The sequence below is a fragment of the Chionomys nivalis genome, chromosome 16 (genome assembly GCF_950005125.1).
Source record: "Chionomys nivalis chromosome 16, mChiNiv1.1, whole genome shotgun sequence".
Classification (NCBI taxonomy): Eukaryota; Metazoa; Chordata; class Mammalia; order Rodentia; family Cricetidae; genus Chionomys; species Chionomys nivalis.
This window is the reverse complement of record NC_080101.1, coordinates 1610123-1626011: the sequence shown is the minus strand read 5'-3', so window position 1 is coordinate 1626011 and position 15889 is coordinate 1610123. Positions and strand designations below refer to the sequence as shown.

The following is a 15889-nucleotide window of genomic DNA, read 5'->3' as shown; positions in this document are numbered from 1 at the left end:
TTGTACCCTCTCTGGCCAACTCATAAGAACATATTTCATATGTGGTACTGGAAACTTTGTTCAGTAACCTGCTTGCTGAAATAACCAGGCTATCTAAGGTTAAAATAATTATATTTTATTTATTATAAGGGGAAAATTCATGAAACAGGAAATGAAAAAATCCAAGCACAGCAATGTCCACAGCAAAAAGTGCAGAGAGGACCTGGAGAGATAGCTCAGAGCTTGAGAGCACTGGCTGCTCAGAGGTTCTGAGTTCAATTCCTAACAACCACACAGTGACTCACAACCATCTATAATGAGACCCACTATTTAATCATTCATGATAAACTCTGTAAGTCTCATTTTTGTATTTTTATATGCTTATAGCCCTAAAAGAAACCACTCCCAGCCTTAATTAAAGAAGTCTCTCCTTACAAGGAACTGTAGTAGTAGTCAATGCAGAGACTCAGCTGCCCATGTTGCAGAAAAGTTCATACCTAGCCAGACATTTGTACCACTCTCTTTATGGCTCACAGAAGGTTGGATGAGAAATATAAAGTGGGGGACTTTAATGTCCTTCTCTGGATTCCATAAACTATTACAATAATTAATTCACTAAACTGGTTTTCTGCACTGGTCCCACACAAGAAAGACCATCAGCAATAGACATGAAGGAAGGAGATGCCCAATAGGTCTTATCCTTTACCTCTGAACTGTTGGCTATTGACTGATACTTGAGGAGGACAAATCACTTTCTTTAGTTTACCCATTGCTGAGTGTTCATCAGGCTCTAATAATTTGTTTTGTTTAGTTGTAACATATTGCACACCATGAGCACTTTACAATTGAAATGCTGACTGATAGAACAGTCATTTAGTTTCTTATCAATGTATCACAGTGTGGATGCTTTTTCATTTATTTTTATTATTTTTTTTTTTTTTTGGTTTTTCGAGACAGGGTTTCTCTGTGGTTTTGGAGCCTGTCCTGGAACTAGCTCTTGTAGACCAGGCTGGTCTCGAACTCACAGAGATCCACCTGCCTCTGCCTCCCAAGTGCTGGGATTAAAGGCATGCGCCACCACCGCCCGGCTTTTTTCATTTATTTTAAATTTACTCCTTCCTACTCTTTCATAAAATCATTTGTATACGAGATACCACTTTAAAGCTATTATATGTGTTTGTGTTTGAACTAAAAATAATGAAAAATAAGCAAAAGAAGAGATTATGTCAAAGGAGGGGATGTTAGAAGATGGGGTGGAAGGTAGGAAGCAGGGAGTAGTTCAGAAGAGCTCTCCTTCCTTGTAGTGGAAGGCAGAACATGCCAATATTTGATCCCTGAGATTATAGACTAAGTTGTTTAAATTCATTCTGCCTTAAAAGCAATCAGTCAACAGTCCAAACTCACAAAAGATTGAAGGGCAAAGCTAAAACTGCAATGTCAATTGATAGAAGCTCAATTATCTCTAAAGTATGAAAATGTATTATGTGTCCTCAAGAAGAATCTGCATTATAAAGTAAATTTTAATAAAAATGCTTCTTCTAAATAGGCATTGTTAATTGAATCCTGAAAACCATCAGCTTTTTGATAACACTATTCAACTCTTACAGTTTGCATAGAGTCAAATATCACACTTGGTATCATGTGCAAAGGTTTCAGTTAATTCACCCCCTTACTTATGAAAGAATTCCTCTGCCCCAAATCTATTTTAATGCTTTTTTTCTTGATAGTGTGCAATCTAACTTGATCATTTTCAAAATTTCCATTTCACTTATGATACAAACACTTCTCTTACTCTTCAGTAGATCCTAATGAATCCCCAGTCTCACCAACAAATGCCCCCCATCATTTGTATGAGATATTGCTGTAGAAAGCCAGTTGACTCTGGCATAGACCAGCCTTTCATATAGCATTCATCAAAGAAAACCTGTTTTGTAGCCCGTAATTTTCTACTCATTTCATTTCAAACTTTAAGTTGGGTAAAAATAAATGGCTAAGGTCAAATTAAAAAACTGAAGAAATTGTGTTTTTAATTTAAAGTGGTTTTGTATTTCAAAAAGGCATATTTCTGCTGTGAATAGCTTTAATTTCCATTTCTTACACAGTGCATTTATTGATTTATTTCTACAATACATATTTATAAGGTGCTTGTCTTTGCTACTGCTGCGAGCTCTTCTAAATTAGTTTTATTCAGGAAAAGGAGACAGTCAGAAATTAAATATTGCCAAGTAAGACATTAATAAATGCAATAGTGGTAATAATACAGGGTGATCTGATAAAAACTAAAAGTAGATATGCATGAAACAGGATCTTATAGCAGTCAGCTTTCTATTACTGTGATAATGTTACCTACACCTAACAATCAGCTTATGAAGGGAAAGATGGATTTTGACTCAGTATTTTGGAGATGTCACTATATGCCTTATTGGTCCTGTACAGTCATTAAGAACCATGGAAAGAGTGAAACAGAAGGAAAAGCATAGTGTCCCAATGTTTTCTTCTAAGGCATATCAATAATGATCAAAGATTTTACACTGATTCTCATCTTTAAAATATTTCAATTAAAGGCAATATCTAGGATCCAAGCCTTTAACCTGGAGGAACATCTATCTAAATCAAAACTATTCAAATATTAGTGGTTCAGGGAGATCATGGCAGAAGAAATGGAATTTTGTACACAACATGTTGGAAGCAGTGTTTCAAAATATTCCAGGTAGACATTCAGCTGAAATGACCTGGAATATTTAGCTCCCAACCCTTAGGAGAACAAACAAACAAACAAAAACTCTGGGAGAGACAGAGAGAGAGAGAGAGAGAGAGAGAGAGAGAGAGAGAGAGAGAGAGAGAGAGAGAGAGAGAGAGAGAAATACTAATGAATTTGAACATGTTAGAAGTCTAATAAGCAAAACCATGAATCATTAATTCACTCATGTTATGCTTCAGTAACCTCAGATTCAATTCTCTTACAAAAGTAATGATCTAATTGTAACCTGAAGCTAAAGAAACTTGAGCCATAGATATTGAATGGGAAAAGCCATTGTCTGAACGCAAAATGGTTTTTACATTGATTTATTTAATTTTGTGTGGAATATTCGGAAAATTAAAGGAAAGTAGTTCTTTTCATGACTAAAGAGATGGTTCAGCATTGAAGAGCACTGGCTGCTCTTGCCAAGGACGTGGGTTTGGCTTCCATCTCTCTGTATATAAGCAGACAAGTAAGAAGTAGTTTACCATAGTAACATTTCTATGTAAATTTGAATGTTCACAAAAATACAAAAGGATTTTATATGCACAATTAGACCCAAACTTCTAACCATAACTTCACATATGAATGTTACAAATGAGCATAGTTAGGCATTTGAAATTATGTACATGATTAAGCAAGAAATTTTCCCACCCATATAAAGGTGTTGCAAGAACTCATTTCCTTTCTAGCAACTGGAGCATAATTTTACATATTCTTTATTTTCTGCAAAATTTTGATAACTTAACTTTCATTTTAGAGCACACATGTCTTTCATTATTGACCATTTACAACGTAATCTAACTCAAGTGTTTTTCTCCTTCAGTACTTCACATAGACTCCTTTTCTCCTAAACCTGGAGTTTTCTGTTTTCTTTTGCAGTCTCCTGAATGGTTCTTATTCTACAACTCTCTTCACTTCTTCTTTTTTTTTTTTTTTACCTTTCTTGCCCTCTTCCCCACCTTATTTCAATACTTGTTTCATTAGCTATTCTGGTATATTGATCATGTCATTGGCCCACGCCCCATCAAGCTACCTGCTTTCTGTTTTACTTCCCATTTACGTGCCACAGCTTCTACAAATGATCTGACTCCTTCTCACTTACCTGCACTGCCCTACTCACACTCCCTACTATATCTACTTGACTTCATGTAGCCAACATGTCATATTTTTCTTTCCTGGGACAGTATATTCACCATCAACCTGAGAAAATTTTTGTTGTTGTTGTTATTGTTCCTCATCTCTCTCTGTGATGTATAATGCAGGCCAACATTATGTTCTCTAATACCCTTAGAAGAATGAAATCGATAGAATGAAACAATGTTAATATTGAAGGGAGGCAGCTCAGGGGGTCTCCACTTTAGGTAAAGAACTAGAGGCAGATAAGGAATACTACAAGTGGGAGAAAGTCTTCCCCAGGGAAGATCAAGCCACTTGGCCATCCAAAACCAATGGATATCCCTGAAGACATATACATTGTTGGGGCCCAACATCAATGGGATTCACACATTCCAGGTGAGGAACGTGAAGATTAGAATTATTAAGCAAAAGGACAGAGATATGATAGAAATAAAGGACAGAAACACAGAACAGCACCAGGAGGGAAGTTCAGTGAATACTGAAATTACGTTAGTTTATTTTCCACCTGCTTATATACCCCACTCCAAAAGGGGACAGTGGAGGCAACAGGCTTCATTAACATGATATAAAGAATACACATAGTGTCGTAAGTCAAGTTCTCTGTTGTTTGGACAGGATATGTAATGACCACACCCTTAGACCAAGTATCCTATGGGCAGCCACTCCCTGAATCCTCCTGCCATTCTCTTTGAAGGAGCAGGAATAGACTTGAATTCTCAGGCCTTTGGTCAATGTGGAGACTATCGATTCACCTCTATACTCAAAATACTAATTAACCACACCCGAGGGCAGGATCTCTTGTTTGTAGCAACACCTGTTGTCAACAATTTTGAAACAGCAGAAAAGCTCAAACTTTCGGACCTTTAGTTAAGGTGGAACGTACTCACATCTCAGAGATGTCTCTGAGCTGGTTGTATTTGTGTGTTTATAAATATATATGTGTGTGTATGGGGACACATATATACATGTGTAACAACAAATAGAAAAATGTGGCCGTGAATTTAAGAGAGATTAAGGGATTGGGAGATTCTTGTAAGGTTTTGGAGGAAGAAATGAGAATAGACAAATAATATAATTATAATTCAAAAGTTGAAACATTTATTTTAAAAAAAATTACCAATGAAAATCAAGCCAATACCATCCCTCTTCATTACCACTAGTTGCTAATGTTTCTCATAATCTATAAATATTCTATATACTTATCTGTCTTACATACAAATGATTCCTGTTGGTGTGCTCAGCCTCTCTGTACCTTACTTGCTTCATTCATTTTTCAGTTCTTAGATTACTAGTTTCTCAGAAAAATTTCCAAATTTCCAAGTGTAGAAGTGCACTTTAACGTCTGATTCAAGATGATGGCAGAGTGTTTGGCAGCTTGGACCACAGCCATACAGTGAGTAGCAGCCTGGTTGCTACATAGCGAGTTACCATCTCTTTGCCCCACCATGATCACCCAAGGTTCCATTACTGAGTAGAATGATTAGAATTAGAATGACTCCCCTACAGCAGTAGAAAATTGTGGTTCTAACTCATTATTGTTTTTGAAGAAGTATCACAGGACTTTCCATTTTCCAACATTGAGGTCATCTGATTTCCCACAGGCATCTTGGTAGAAACAGTTTTGCCATCAAGCTGTTTGTTGAAGACTCCCTTGGAGTGTAAGGGAGGGCAATTACCTTTTGAACTCTGTTTTTAAGTAAACAGAGCTGAGTGGAACAGTGGGAGCTGAAGGAATGTTCTCAAGAGCATATTAGCATAAAGCAATTAGACAATGGTAATAAGAGTTAGTCTCCACTGTTATGGTAACAATTGCCAGTGGCCTCTGAAACAACCTCATCTAGGAATCTTTCAGGGTGTCTTGCATTGCTCTTCTGGGGAATTCTCTGCCCCAGATGCCCTTATCTCTTGGGAAAAAATTTCTAATTCAACATAGCCCTTTAACACATCAGTTGTTGACAAGTAACTGTGCATCTCTTTCATTGGAAATATAAACTCCTTCCCAGAGCCATTCCTGCTTGCCCACCCCCTATCAACCTTTCTCCTCCTCTGCCTCAGCACTAGCTCAGTGAAGTGGAGACTTGACCCTTTACTTCTGTTGAATATATTGTTCTCAAAGCATAGGTTCTCTTTCGTTTTGAAAACATCCAGCTCAGAGTGGTTCTTCTTGTGTTATAGTGAGGTCTGCAGAGAAAGAATATGGCTGGTTCATGGCCAAAGTGAAAATAAACTCGCTAGTGTTGTCTCATACCTCGGATGCTTCCTATGTCATGTGATGAGTCTTTTAACACCCCCAACCCCTATACCATGACAGGGTCTTGGCACTTTGCCCAGAATGGTAGGAACTAGCGGATGCTAATGAGAATAAGGACAAAATAGTAGCCTATAGGATGGGAAAAGATCTTGATCAACATCTAATCTGACAAAGGGCTGATTTCAAAAATATGTAAAGAACACAAGAAACCATATATCAACAAGCCAAATAATACAATTGAAAGGAGGGTACAGACCTAAATAGAGAATTCTCAACATATATCTCAAAAGGCTAAGAAACATTTAAGGAGATGTTCAACATCCTTCATCATCTAGGAAATGCAAATCAAATGACTCCGAGATTCTGTCTTACATTGAAGAGCTTTTGAGACAGTCTCTTGCTATAGTCCTGGTTAGCTTTTTGACAGTGTCCTTTGGCTTAGAGAAGCTTTTCAATTTCACAAGTTCCCATTTATTAATTGTTGATCTTAGTGCCTGTGCTCTACTCTGAGATTCCATCTTAAACCTGTCAAAATGGTCAAAATAAAAAACACAAGTGTCAGCTCATGCTGGAAAGTACGTGGAGCAAAGAGAACACTCCTCCCTTCCTGTTGAGGGTGCAAACTTGTACAGCCACTTTGGAAGTCACTGTTGCAGTTTTTCAGAAAGCTGAGAGTCAATCTACCAAAGGACCCATTAACTCAAGACTAGAAACAACCTAGATGTCCCTCAACCAAGAAATGGATAAAGAAAATGTGGTATATTTTCTCTCCCAAGCCTACATATATTTTTAAACACATTGTAAACTGTTTAGAGGATTTTTTTTGTATGAATCCATCTTTACTGTATATCTCTTTTTTTTTTTTTCTGACCACACAAGTCTTTAATTTGCTAAGCAATATGGCTAGGATTAAAGCTGTGGCTTTGACGGCTGAATCCACACCAATCCTTAGTTCTCTGAGAGTCTTGCTTCATGGTGGAGGTACTGGCCGGAGCCATGTTTATTGCCATAGGTCTATGGAGTTTCAAGGTCCCTGCCGCCACCAAGAAGCATGCTGTCAGCTATTCATAAACACCATTTAAGTGTTTGGTGGCGGGGCCTCTTAAAAAGGCTGCAAGATTTTTGCAGCTAAAGCTGAGTCAGGAAGCCTCTCTTAAATGAGATGTTCTTGCCTTTAGCAAACAGAGCCCACATGAGAAAATGCTGCTACCAAGAAGCCATGCTTAACTCTGTTCTTTTGTGTCTAGAATTACTTTCCAAACTCTCTCAGATTAAACTACTACCAACACCTAACCAAACTGTCATCAAAGAGGCTTTATTCAGCAACTGATGAAACACATGCAGACCCACAGACAAGAATTAAATAGAATTTGGGGAATCCTGCACAAGAGAGAAAAAGGGATTTGGGGATCCTGGGGGCCAAGGACACCATGGGAAAACTCAGAGAATCAACTAAACTGGGCTCATTGAAATTAAAGTCAACAGCCAGGGGGCCAACGTCAGGGAGCCTACATGAGACAGAATAGGTACTCTGTATATATGTGACAGCTGTATAGCTTTGTTTTCTTGTGATACTCCTAGCAATGGGAGCTGGGATTGTCTCTGACTCTTTTGCCTGCATTTGGGACTCTATTCCTTATACTGGGTTCTGTTGGCCAGCCTTAATACATGAGGAGGTTCTTAGTCTTACTGCAACTTGATGTGCCGTGTTTTGTTGTATCCATGAGAGTCCTGCCTTTTTCTGAATAGAAATGGTGGTGTGGATGGGGTTGGCAGAGGGCAGGTGGTGGTGAGGGGACTTGGAGAAGAGAAGGGAGAGGAGACACTGGCCAGGATATAAAATAAGTAAATAAATTAATTTATTAAAAACGTTTTACATTGAACCCATTGTCTTGCATACCTTGCAAAAATAGGTGTAAACTAAACAGTATATTTGGAAAATGTAGTTTTTGTTCAGTTAAAAAATAAAAGAATAATAATTTTTTTTCTAATAACAACTGTTTGTGGCTCCTTATATTTAGTGGGAGGCAGGCCCCATTTTTATACAGGCAAGTGTAGTACATTTTGGAATCAACTTTGGTCTTTCCAATTGAATATACATTTTAAAGGGTATATTTACCTTGTTTTATTTACCTTTAATCTAAATTTCTTTTTTATGTCTAGATTCTTTTTTATATCTAGATTCTTTTTTGTGTCTAAAACTACTAATACAATGAAGTGAATGAGATGTTTTATGTTTTCAACACCTAATTTTAGCTATCTGAATTGGAATTTGACCACCCTGACAGTATTGCTGATATTCAAGTTCTAGAAATGGAAAACAATACTAAAATGAAATATTGCTGCTTTGAGCAATTATGTATGCAATTTGATATCCTTCTCCCATTGAAGTATTTTGGATGTTGCATCTTTTTATTAAATCTAAATGTCTCAAAACCATTATGATGTATGTTCTATACAAACATAGATTCCAGAGGAATTGTAAGAAATCCCTGCAGGGACTATTGTGAAAACCAGACTCAGTAATCATTATCTCCTACTCTTTCCTAGAATCTTTTTATCTGGGGGGAGTGAATCAACACTTCTTTTTTGGTCTTTAATTATGTGTAAAAATCAGATAAGTGTATTTACAGTATTATATGTACACACGAAATTATGCACTTTTGTTTATAAGTATTTAAGCTTTAAAATGTGTATTTGCTATACCATTATTTAATAAATACTAATAAATGATATAGTAGTCCACACCAACCAGTCATTTAACCTTTCACTTTCCAGAATAAACTAAAATAAAACCAAAAGATTTTTTTTTTTTTTTGAGACAGGGTTTCTCTGTGGTTTTGGAGCCTGTCCTAGAACTAGCTCTTGTAGACCAGGCTGGTCTCGAACTCACAGAGATCCGCCTACCTCTGCCTCCCGAGTGCTAGGATTAAAGGCGTGTGCCACCACCGCCCGGCAAACCAAAAGATTTTTGAAACATTTTCAAGCTGCACAAGTTACTACATCAATTTGGAACTGTAGTAAGCAAAATATTCTGAAATGTTACCTCCTTTACTTACAAACAGCTATATGGATTTCATTTATTGAAGAATTTAACCTTCTAAATTTAAATGCCAACTGTAAAATCTGACTTCTCAAAAGGTCTTTAGAAAATTTTAAAAATTATTAATTTAAACATGTTTTGGCAAGCACCTCAATGACATGTTATTTCCTTCTGCTACTATAGTGAGTCTTTGCTGTGATCATTTCTCAACAATGTCGTCACTATGCAAAGTGCTTACCAGGACAGATGGACCACTGCATCTTTATCCCAGAATTTCTTCTGGTTGATCTTGTATTGATGAGCTGTGAAATTCTTAATAGCAAAATTATTGCATATGTTCATGACTGTCTTAGTAGGAAGCCTGGTCTAATGGTTGTTTTAGACTTTAGGCTGTCCCCTAAAAAGAAGCTTATGTCAGCTCCTGGGACATAATAGCACGAACTTCCCAGAAGTGCATTGCTTTTGCAAGGCACATGTCATTATGCTTCTCTTAGTTTTCTTTTTTCACCAAGTTGTCATCTTATTTTTTCTTTGCAGTATTGAAGAGCAATATATCTAACTAACTAGTTGTATTTTCTTTCTCTTTCTTTAAACACTTGCTGGGCAGTGGTGGCACACGCCTTTAATCCCAGCACTTGGGAGGCAGAGGCAGGTGGATCTCTGCGAGTTCAAGACCAGCCTGGTCTACAAGAGCTAGTTCCAGGACAGGCTCCAAAACCACAGAGAAACCCTGTCTCGAAAAACCAATAAATAAATAAATAAATAAATAAATAAATAAATAAACACTGCAATGCCCTGTAGACTTCTCTAAAGGCATCCAAAGATATATGGCTCTTCTGTTCAAGTCTCAGCATCTAGAACATGGAGATTCTGTGTGTGGGTAGAAGTGCAATTGGGCATATCAAATACACATGTCATAGCTGTAATCACAGCCCACCTCCCACCACCAAGCAGCATGTTATCTGTCCTCCTTATTCTCTATCTTGAAAGTCCTAAAATAATGACAAATAAAAAACCTGGAGTACTGTGACACTATATTTATTCACATACTATTGTTTAAAGATGGTGGGATTTCCTAGCTAGCTTTCCATGGTGTATTAGCTCTCTCTCAGGTTATGCTGGTGAAAGAAAATAAGAATCCTATGCTTAGCTTTAAAACTCTCCGATGCATGATTGCCCCTCCAGTGCTGCCAGGCCTGTGGAAATGCTGAGCACTGCTTCCGTCTGCTTTGCAGGACCAGTGGTTTTGGCGAGTGAGAAACAACAGGGTGATGGATGGATACCCCATGCAAATTACTTACTTCTGGCGGGGCTTACCCCCCAGTATTGACGCAGTTTATGAAAACAGTGATGGAAATTTCGTCTTTTTTAAAGGTAAGCATATTTTCTCAGATGGGTTCTGTTGCATATTGATCAGCTTGTTCAGGGTCCTATGAAGCAAAAGGAAGTGAAGAAATGAAGGTTATTGAGATTATATAACTGATTTCATGAAGTACAATGAATATAAAATAAAATAAAATGTCTGTGAAACAAAATAAGTATGTTTAATTTTGTAATTTATACTTTCATTTGCTGTATGCTTATGTGCAAGTTGAAATTTAGTGATATCCTTCCCTCCAACATATATGCTTGAATTGGATCATCTCTTGATTAAAATAGAAAGAATGGTAGGTAAGTTATACAGTGATGGGAGGGTCTGGTATTATGTTGTTCTTTATAAATTTCTATTAACTTCGTGGACTTGGCAGCATACCTTGCCTCAGCTTACTTCACTTATTTTTTGGTGAATATGGTGCATACTATTCCCTATCTCAGGATTATTAGGACTGTTAAATTATTACCTCATGTGAAGTACTGGCCACATGCATGCTGTCAGTGTATGCTTGTATGGCTGCTGCTACTGATGTGACTATTTTTAATATTATTGCCCTCCTGCTATTTGATAGCAGATGTACCTGAAATATGTATGCATTATCCCACTGTGAACCAAGGATGCACACCACTGTTACCAGTTAAACTGGTGTTCCTGATTGAGTTCTAAGTCTTGTTAATAAAATAGCTTAGAGAGAGACTAAGAAGGAAGCTTAAGCACAATTTTATTAGACACTGAGGGAGGGAGAGAGGGGGAGACAGAGGGGAGGGAGAGAGAGAGAGAGGGAGGGAGGGAGGGAGGGAGAGAGAGAGAGAGAGAGAGAGAGAGAGAGAGAGAGAGAGAAGGAGAGAGAGAGAAACTTTGTAAAGGAAAAGTTATTTTTTTCTGAGTAACTCTGGGTAAACAGGGTACTCAGATAAACAAACAGATCACATTTCTGTCTGTGAAATCTCTTCCTGGGATGCATGGGAAAATGTTCCAGGAAGAGCAAGTGCATTATTTCATTAACTGGATAATTATTCCTCCCTTCTCGTAGCATGATTTTACATGAATCATCCCTCCTGAAAGTTGGTGTCTTGGCCAGGTGGTAGACAGGCAGGTCTACCTCGATTAACTCTTAAGTGAGCAGACAATATTAAACAATTCCCTAATCTTTGGAATTTATCAGAATGTCATGTCTCCACTCAGACCAGACGTAGGTTTCATTCTTATTCTGCCTCAACACCTTCCCTGATAGCTCTACTTTGTCATTTGGCATTTTTAAAGCCTAAGGTGTTGCAAAGTTGATATTTTTTTTTCAGTGTAATCAGTAAAATAGGAGGTGGAACTGAAAGGCTCAGTGGCCTCTAACATCACCCAAACAGGACCTGGAGGTTGTAAATATTGACGGCATAGTTCCTAGAGGGAAACTTTCCTCTCTCACACTCTACTTTGTCCTTACTTTAACCAAACAAGTGATTATTCTGAAGATCAAAGTATAGTTTGTAATAATGATGACAATAAAAGCAATTAAAAAGTGGGCTTTGGAAAGGCAACTCTAGACAGCCTTAGACTGTTCGGCATCACAGGCATTAGTGTCTTTGAAAGTAGGGCACCCTGATGATAACATAAACAAAAAGCTACTCTTATATATAAAACAGAGAGTTGAATATAAATCACTCAAATACCAACTACAAAATAGACCAAGTCACTTGGGTTTTGTCATGTGAAAATTCTAACTCAATAAGATACAGAAGGAATTATGATGTCAATCCTTAGTAAACACACAGAAAATTTAAGTACTGACACTCATTATCAATTGATATTTCCTTGATTATAGATCACAATACCTAGCAGTCAAAGTCATGGTATCTCCATAATGTTTTTGGTGTATAACTCCTGGGATTGCATTCTGTAACGTGACAACAAATGCTGTTAAGGTTTTTGTTTTACTTTATTCTTTCAAAGGACGTTTAGTTGCATTTAAAAAGTATTGTTTGGTTTTTCCTAACAGGAAAACTGAGTCATGATCATCTATATAATGTCTTACTCATTCAAAGTAAAGGACTGGTTATTCCCCTTTGTATGATAAAAACTATTGGTCCAATAGAAAAGCATTTCCATCATGTAGATTTAGAAACATTGCTTACTGAGCTGTCTTCCCCAGTCTCAAAAGCCCACTGTGTAATGAATTTTGATCCTCAGAACTCATGCAAAACCTGATGCTATAAGCAGAGACCTGTTCAACAAATGCTCCAAGAGGGATGGGAAAGGAGATCAGGAAAACCCTGAATTCTCATAAGCTAAATAACTGAGCATACACAGAGGCACACAGAGACTGTCTCAAACAAGGTGAAAGGAGGGACCAATGCCTGAGGTTGTCCTATAGGTCTTGGAATGTGGCCACCAAAATCACATTTTATTTGAAAAAGTAAGCACACGTGCATGCACACACATCTTATGTACATATAAATATGCATATGTACATATAAATATACATATATTATCACAGGCAATCACAAAATACAAGAAATATTTTAGTAGAATAATAAGAATTTTATATAAAATCATCAGCACTTTGTTATTCTCTCTTGAGACATACAGCCAACATGTAAAGAAAGCTTCTCTGAACACTTCATTCTGTGTGTTCACCCACTGTGAATATGGGAAAAGGGTTAAGAAATTGTCATGAAAGGAGTAAAGTTCAAAACTGCCAAGATACACATTATAAAGTATAAAATACTCTACTGGAAAGTCACAGTGGAGCTCAGTTGACCAAAGACACTCGCAGTAGCTGACATGGAGGGCACTGTAGCCACAGGTCCTCTCCCAATTAGAATCAGGATGAAAGGAAAGGACGGAGGAAGTCTACACATAGGTGAGTAGGCTGGACCTTTAAAAGTTTTCCTCTGTTGTTTTAACATGTGCTGTTCTAATGGTGAAAGAGATATGGATTAAAGAAGACTTGAGCTGTGAAATAGTTCTTTCGATTTTTTACCTCGTTACTCTGTCAAAGATTTGATCTGGACATTGGGCGAGGCACCTACTTTAAAATGTCCAGACATAAAAGAACCTGGGGAAAGCATGTATGATGACATTTCCCAACACACCATTAAATATAGCATCTGCATAGTCTTTTTTCACAGTAGTGAACCATGACTGTTTGCTCAGACATGCTATTTGTGATAAGATCCATCTTCCAGGTTTGCTAACAAGATTCAAAGCTAATAGCAAACATATCATTTAGATAGAGTCATGATAAAGGTAAAGCCTAGACACTCGGGTGATCCATGCTATGTAGGAAGGGTGCTTCAACAAAAATAACCCAAATATATACTGAAGGGATTACCTCACTTTATCTCAATGCGGTATAAACTGAATGAAGGTGAGGTAAGCAAACAATGTTGAAAGGAGCCTTGAAATGTCATATGTGTACATTAGAATTCTACCTTGTGAGCAATTAGAAAAAAACACTTAAAAATTTTAAAGACACAAAACTGGGTTATAAAGTTTTCAAGAACTTTTCTAGTGCCTTAAGAAATATGAACAGAAGGAAGACAAGCTAGAGGCAAGCTGGAAAAGAAAGAGATTTGAAATAGAACAAGCTACAAAGTTGTCATCAAGTCACTAAGGAACCTGGCTAGAAGACAGCATGGTATGTTGGCTAAAAGCCAGGACTCTGATTCCAAGATTTGGAGGCTCGAATGCATGTCATACTTCATATAGAATTTGGATGCACAAAGTTCATAAAGAGATGCCTCATTCTGTTATAAGAAAAGTTCAAATAGATTAACTGAGCTTGAGAGGGAGATGTGATAACTCACAACCAGGAACTGCATACGCTCAGCCTCTCTCTAGTGAGCACCTAATAGCTCATTCGTTCACAGCTCAGCTCTGATACTCCTTCCTCTTTTATTCTTTCAGTTCAGCTGTGTTCCTGAGTCTTTGCCTCCTCCTCCTCCTCCTCCTCCTCCTCCTCCTCCTCCTCCTCCTCCTCCTCCTCCTTGTTTTAGTGTAGAGGGAGCATATGGAGAAAAAGTTACAGAGTATTTAGAAGAGACAAAAGAAGGCTTTGTATTACTCTCAATTAGAGTGGCCTTCAAGGGACAAATTTTAGTGACTGAAAAATCAGTTGACTGTAATGATACAATCAATATGAAAAGATAGTGAACACAGTTTATGTTGTGATCATCTGAATAAGTTTTATGACAGCTGCCTGAATAAGATTAATAAGAAGATAGTGGTTAATATTAATTGCCAAGTTTACCCAACCTGGATTCCCCTTGAAAAGAAACTTTCAGTGAGGGATTGGCTAGGTCAGATTGTCCTAAAGGCATGTCTCTGGGTAGATGTCTGGATTATTTGTTAATCAGTGTGAGAAGACCCATTCCTCTGTGGGCAGCACTATTGTCTGGGTTTTGATTTAGGACTGCATAAGGATAGAGAGCAGGGTGAGTACAGGAGAGGGTGCATACATTCATCTCTCTCTCTCTCTCTCTGCTCTTCTTGGTTGTGGATGTGATTATACTTGCAGGGCTGCCCCTAGTGACCTATCTCAGCCAATCAGACCCCACCTCCCAAAGACCTCAAAACCTACAAAATAGCAAACCAAGAACCCAGTGTTGCAAACATAAGCCAGAATTATAGTAAGAAAAAAGAAATAATTAATGTACTGATGAGTACAGAAGAAATACAAAATAAATCAAGTTCAGATAACAACAGCTAGAGAGGAAAAAGGAACAAGATAAAATGGCTTCCTAATTGCTTAAGGAAGAAGCTACTTTAAGTGGTGAGTTTAATCTACAGATAAGATTGAATATATTAGTTATGTTCTATTGTAATGCAAAGAACCCATCACCAATGCAAATCTTATAAAGGAAAACATTAAACTGGGGCCTTGCACTTTCAGGGCCTTACTTCATTATCATGACAGGGAGCGTGGTAGCATTCAGGCAGGCTGGAGAAATAGCTGAGAGCTTTAAATCCTGATCCTTCAGCAAAAGGTAGAGAGCTACTGGGTCTGACATGGATTTTTAAAACTTAAAGTCCACCCAACTGACATACTTCCTCCAAAAAGGCCATAGCTACTCCTACAAGGTCACACCTCCTAATCCTGATAATACTTTTCCAAAAATTTACCCCATGGGAACTAAATAAACAAATATATTAGCCTATGGGAGGCTATTCTCATTCAAATCACCACACTGGAGAATCATTTAACTGGAATTATTGATGACCCTCAAAGTGAAAGTTTCAGTTAAATGTCAGGTTGAAATCAACTTTCTGTGAAGTAAGAAATGGTTACAGGGTATGGCATACTGAGGAGTAAGTGTTGTATGCAGTATGACTATGAGTGACTTATTTCCAGGATCTCCTGCATAGTAC

The 15889-nt window shown here is 37.6% G+C and overlaps 1 protein-coding gene across 1 annotated transcript in view; it reads left to right on the top strand.

Moving 5' to 3' along the window:
* The window catches only part of Mmp16 (matrix metallopeptidase 16), a 183225-nt gene that overhangs the window by 146065 nt on the left and 21271 nt on the right, over nt 1-15889 (top strand). The window contains exon 7 of the mRNA XM_057790517.1: nt 10389-10527. Coding sequence (XP_057646500.1) covers nt 10389-10527 — 139 coding nt within the window. The remainder of the gene's footprint in view (nt 1-10388; nt 10528-15889) is intronic.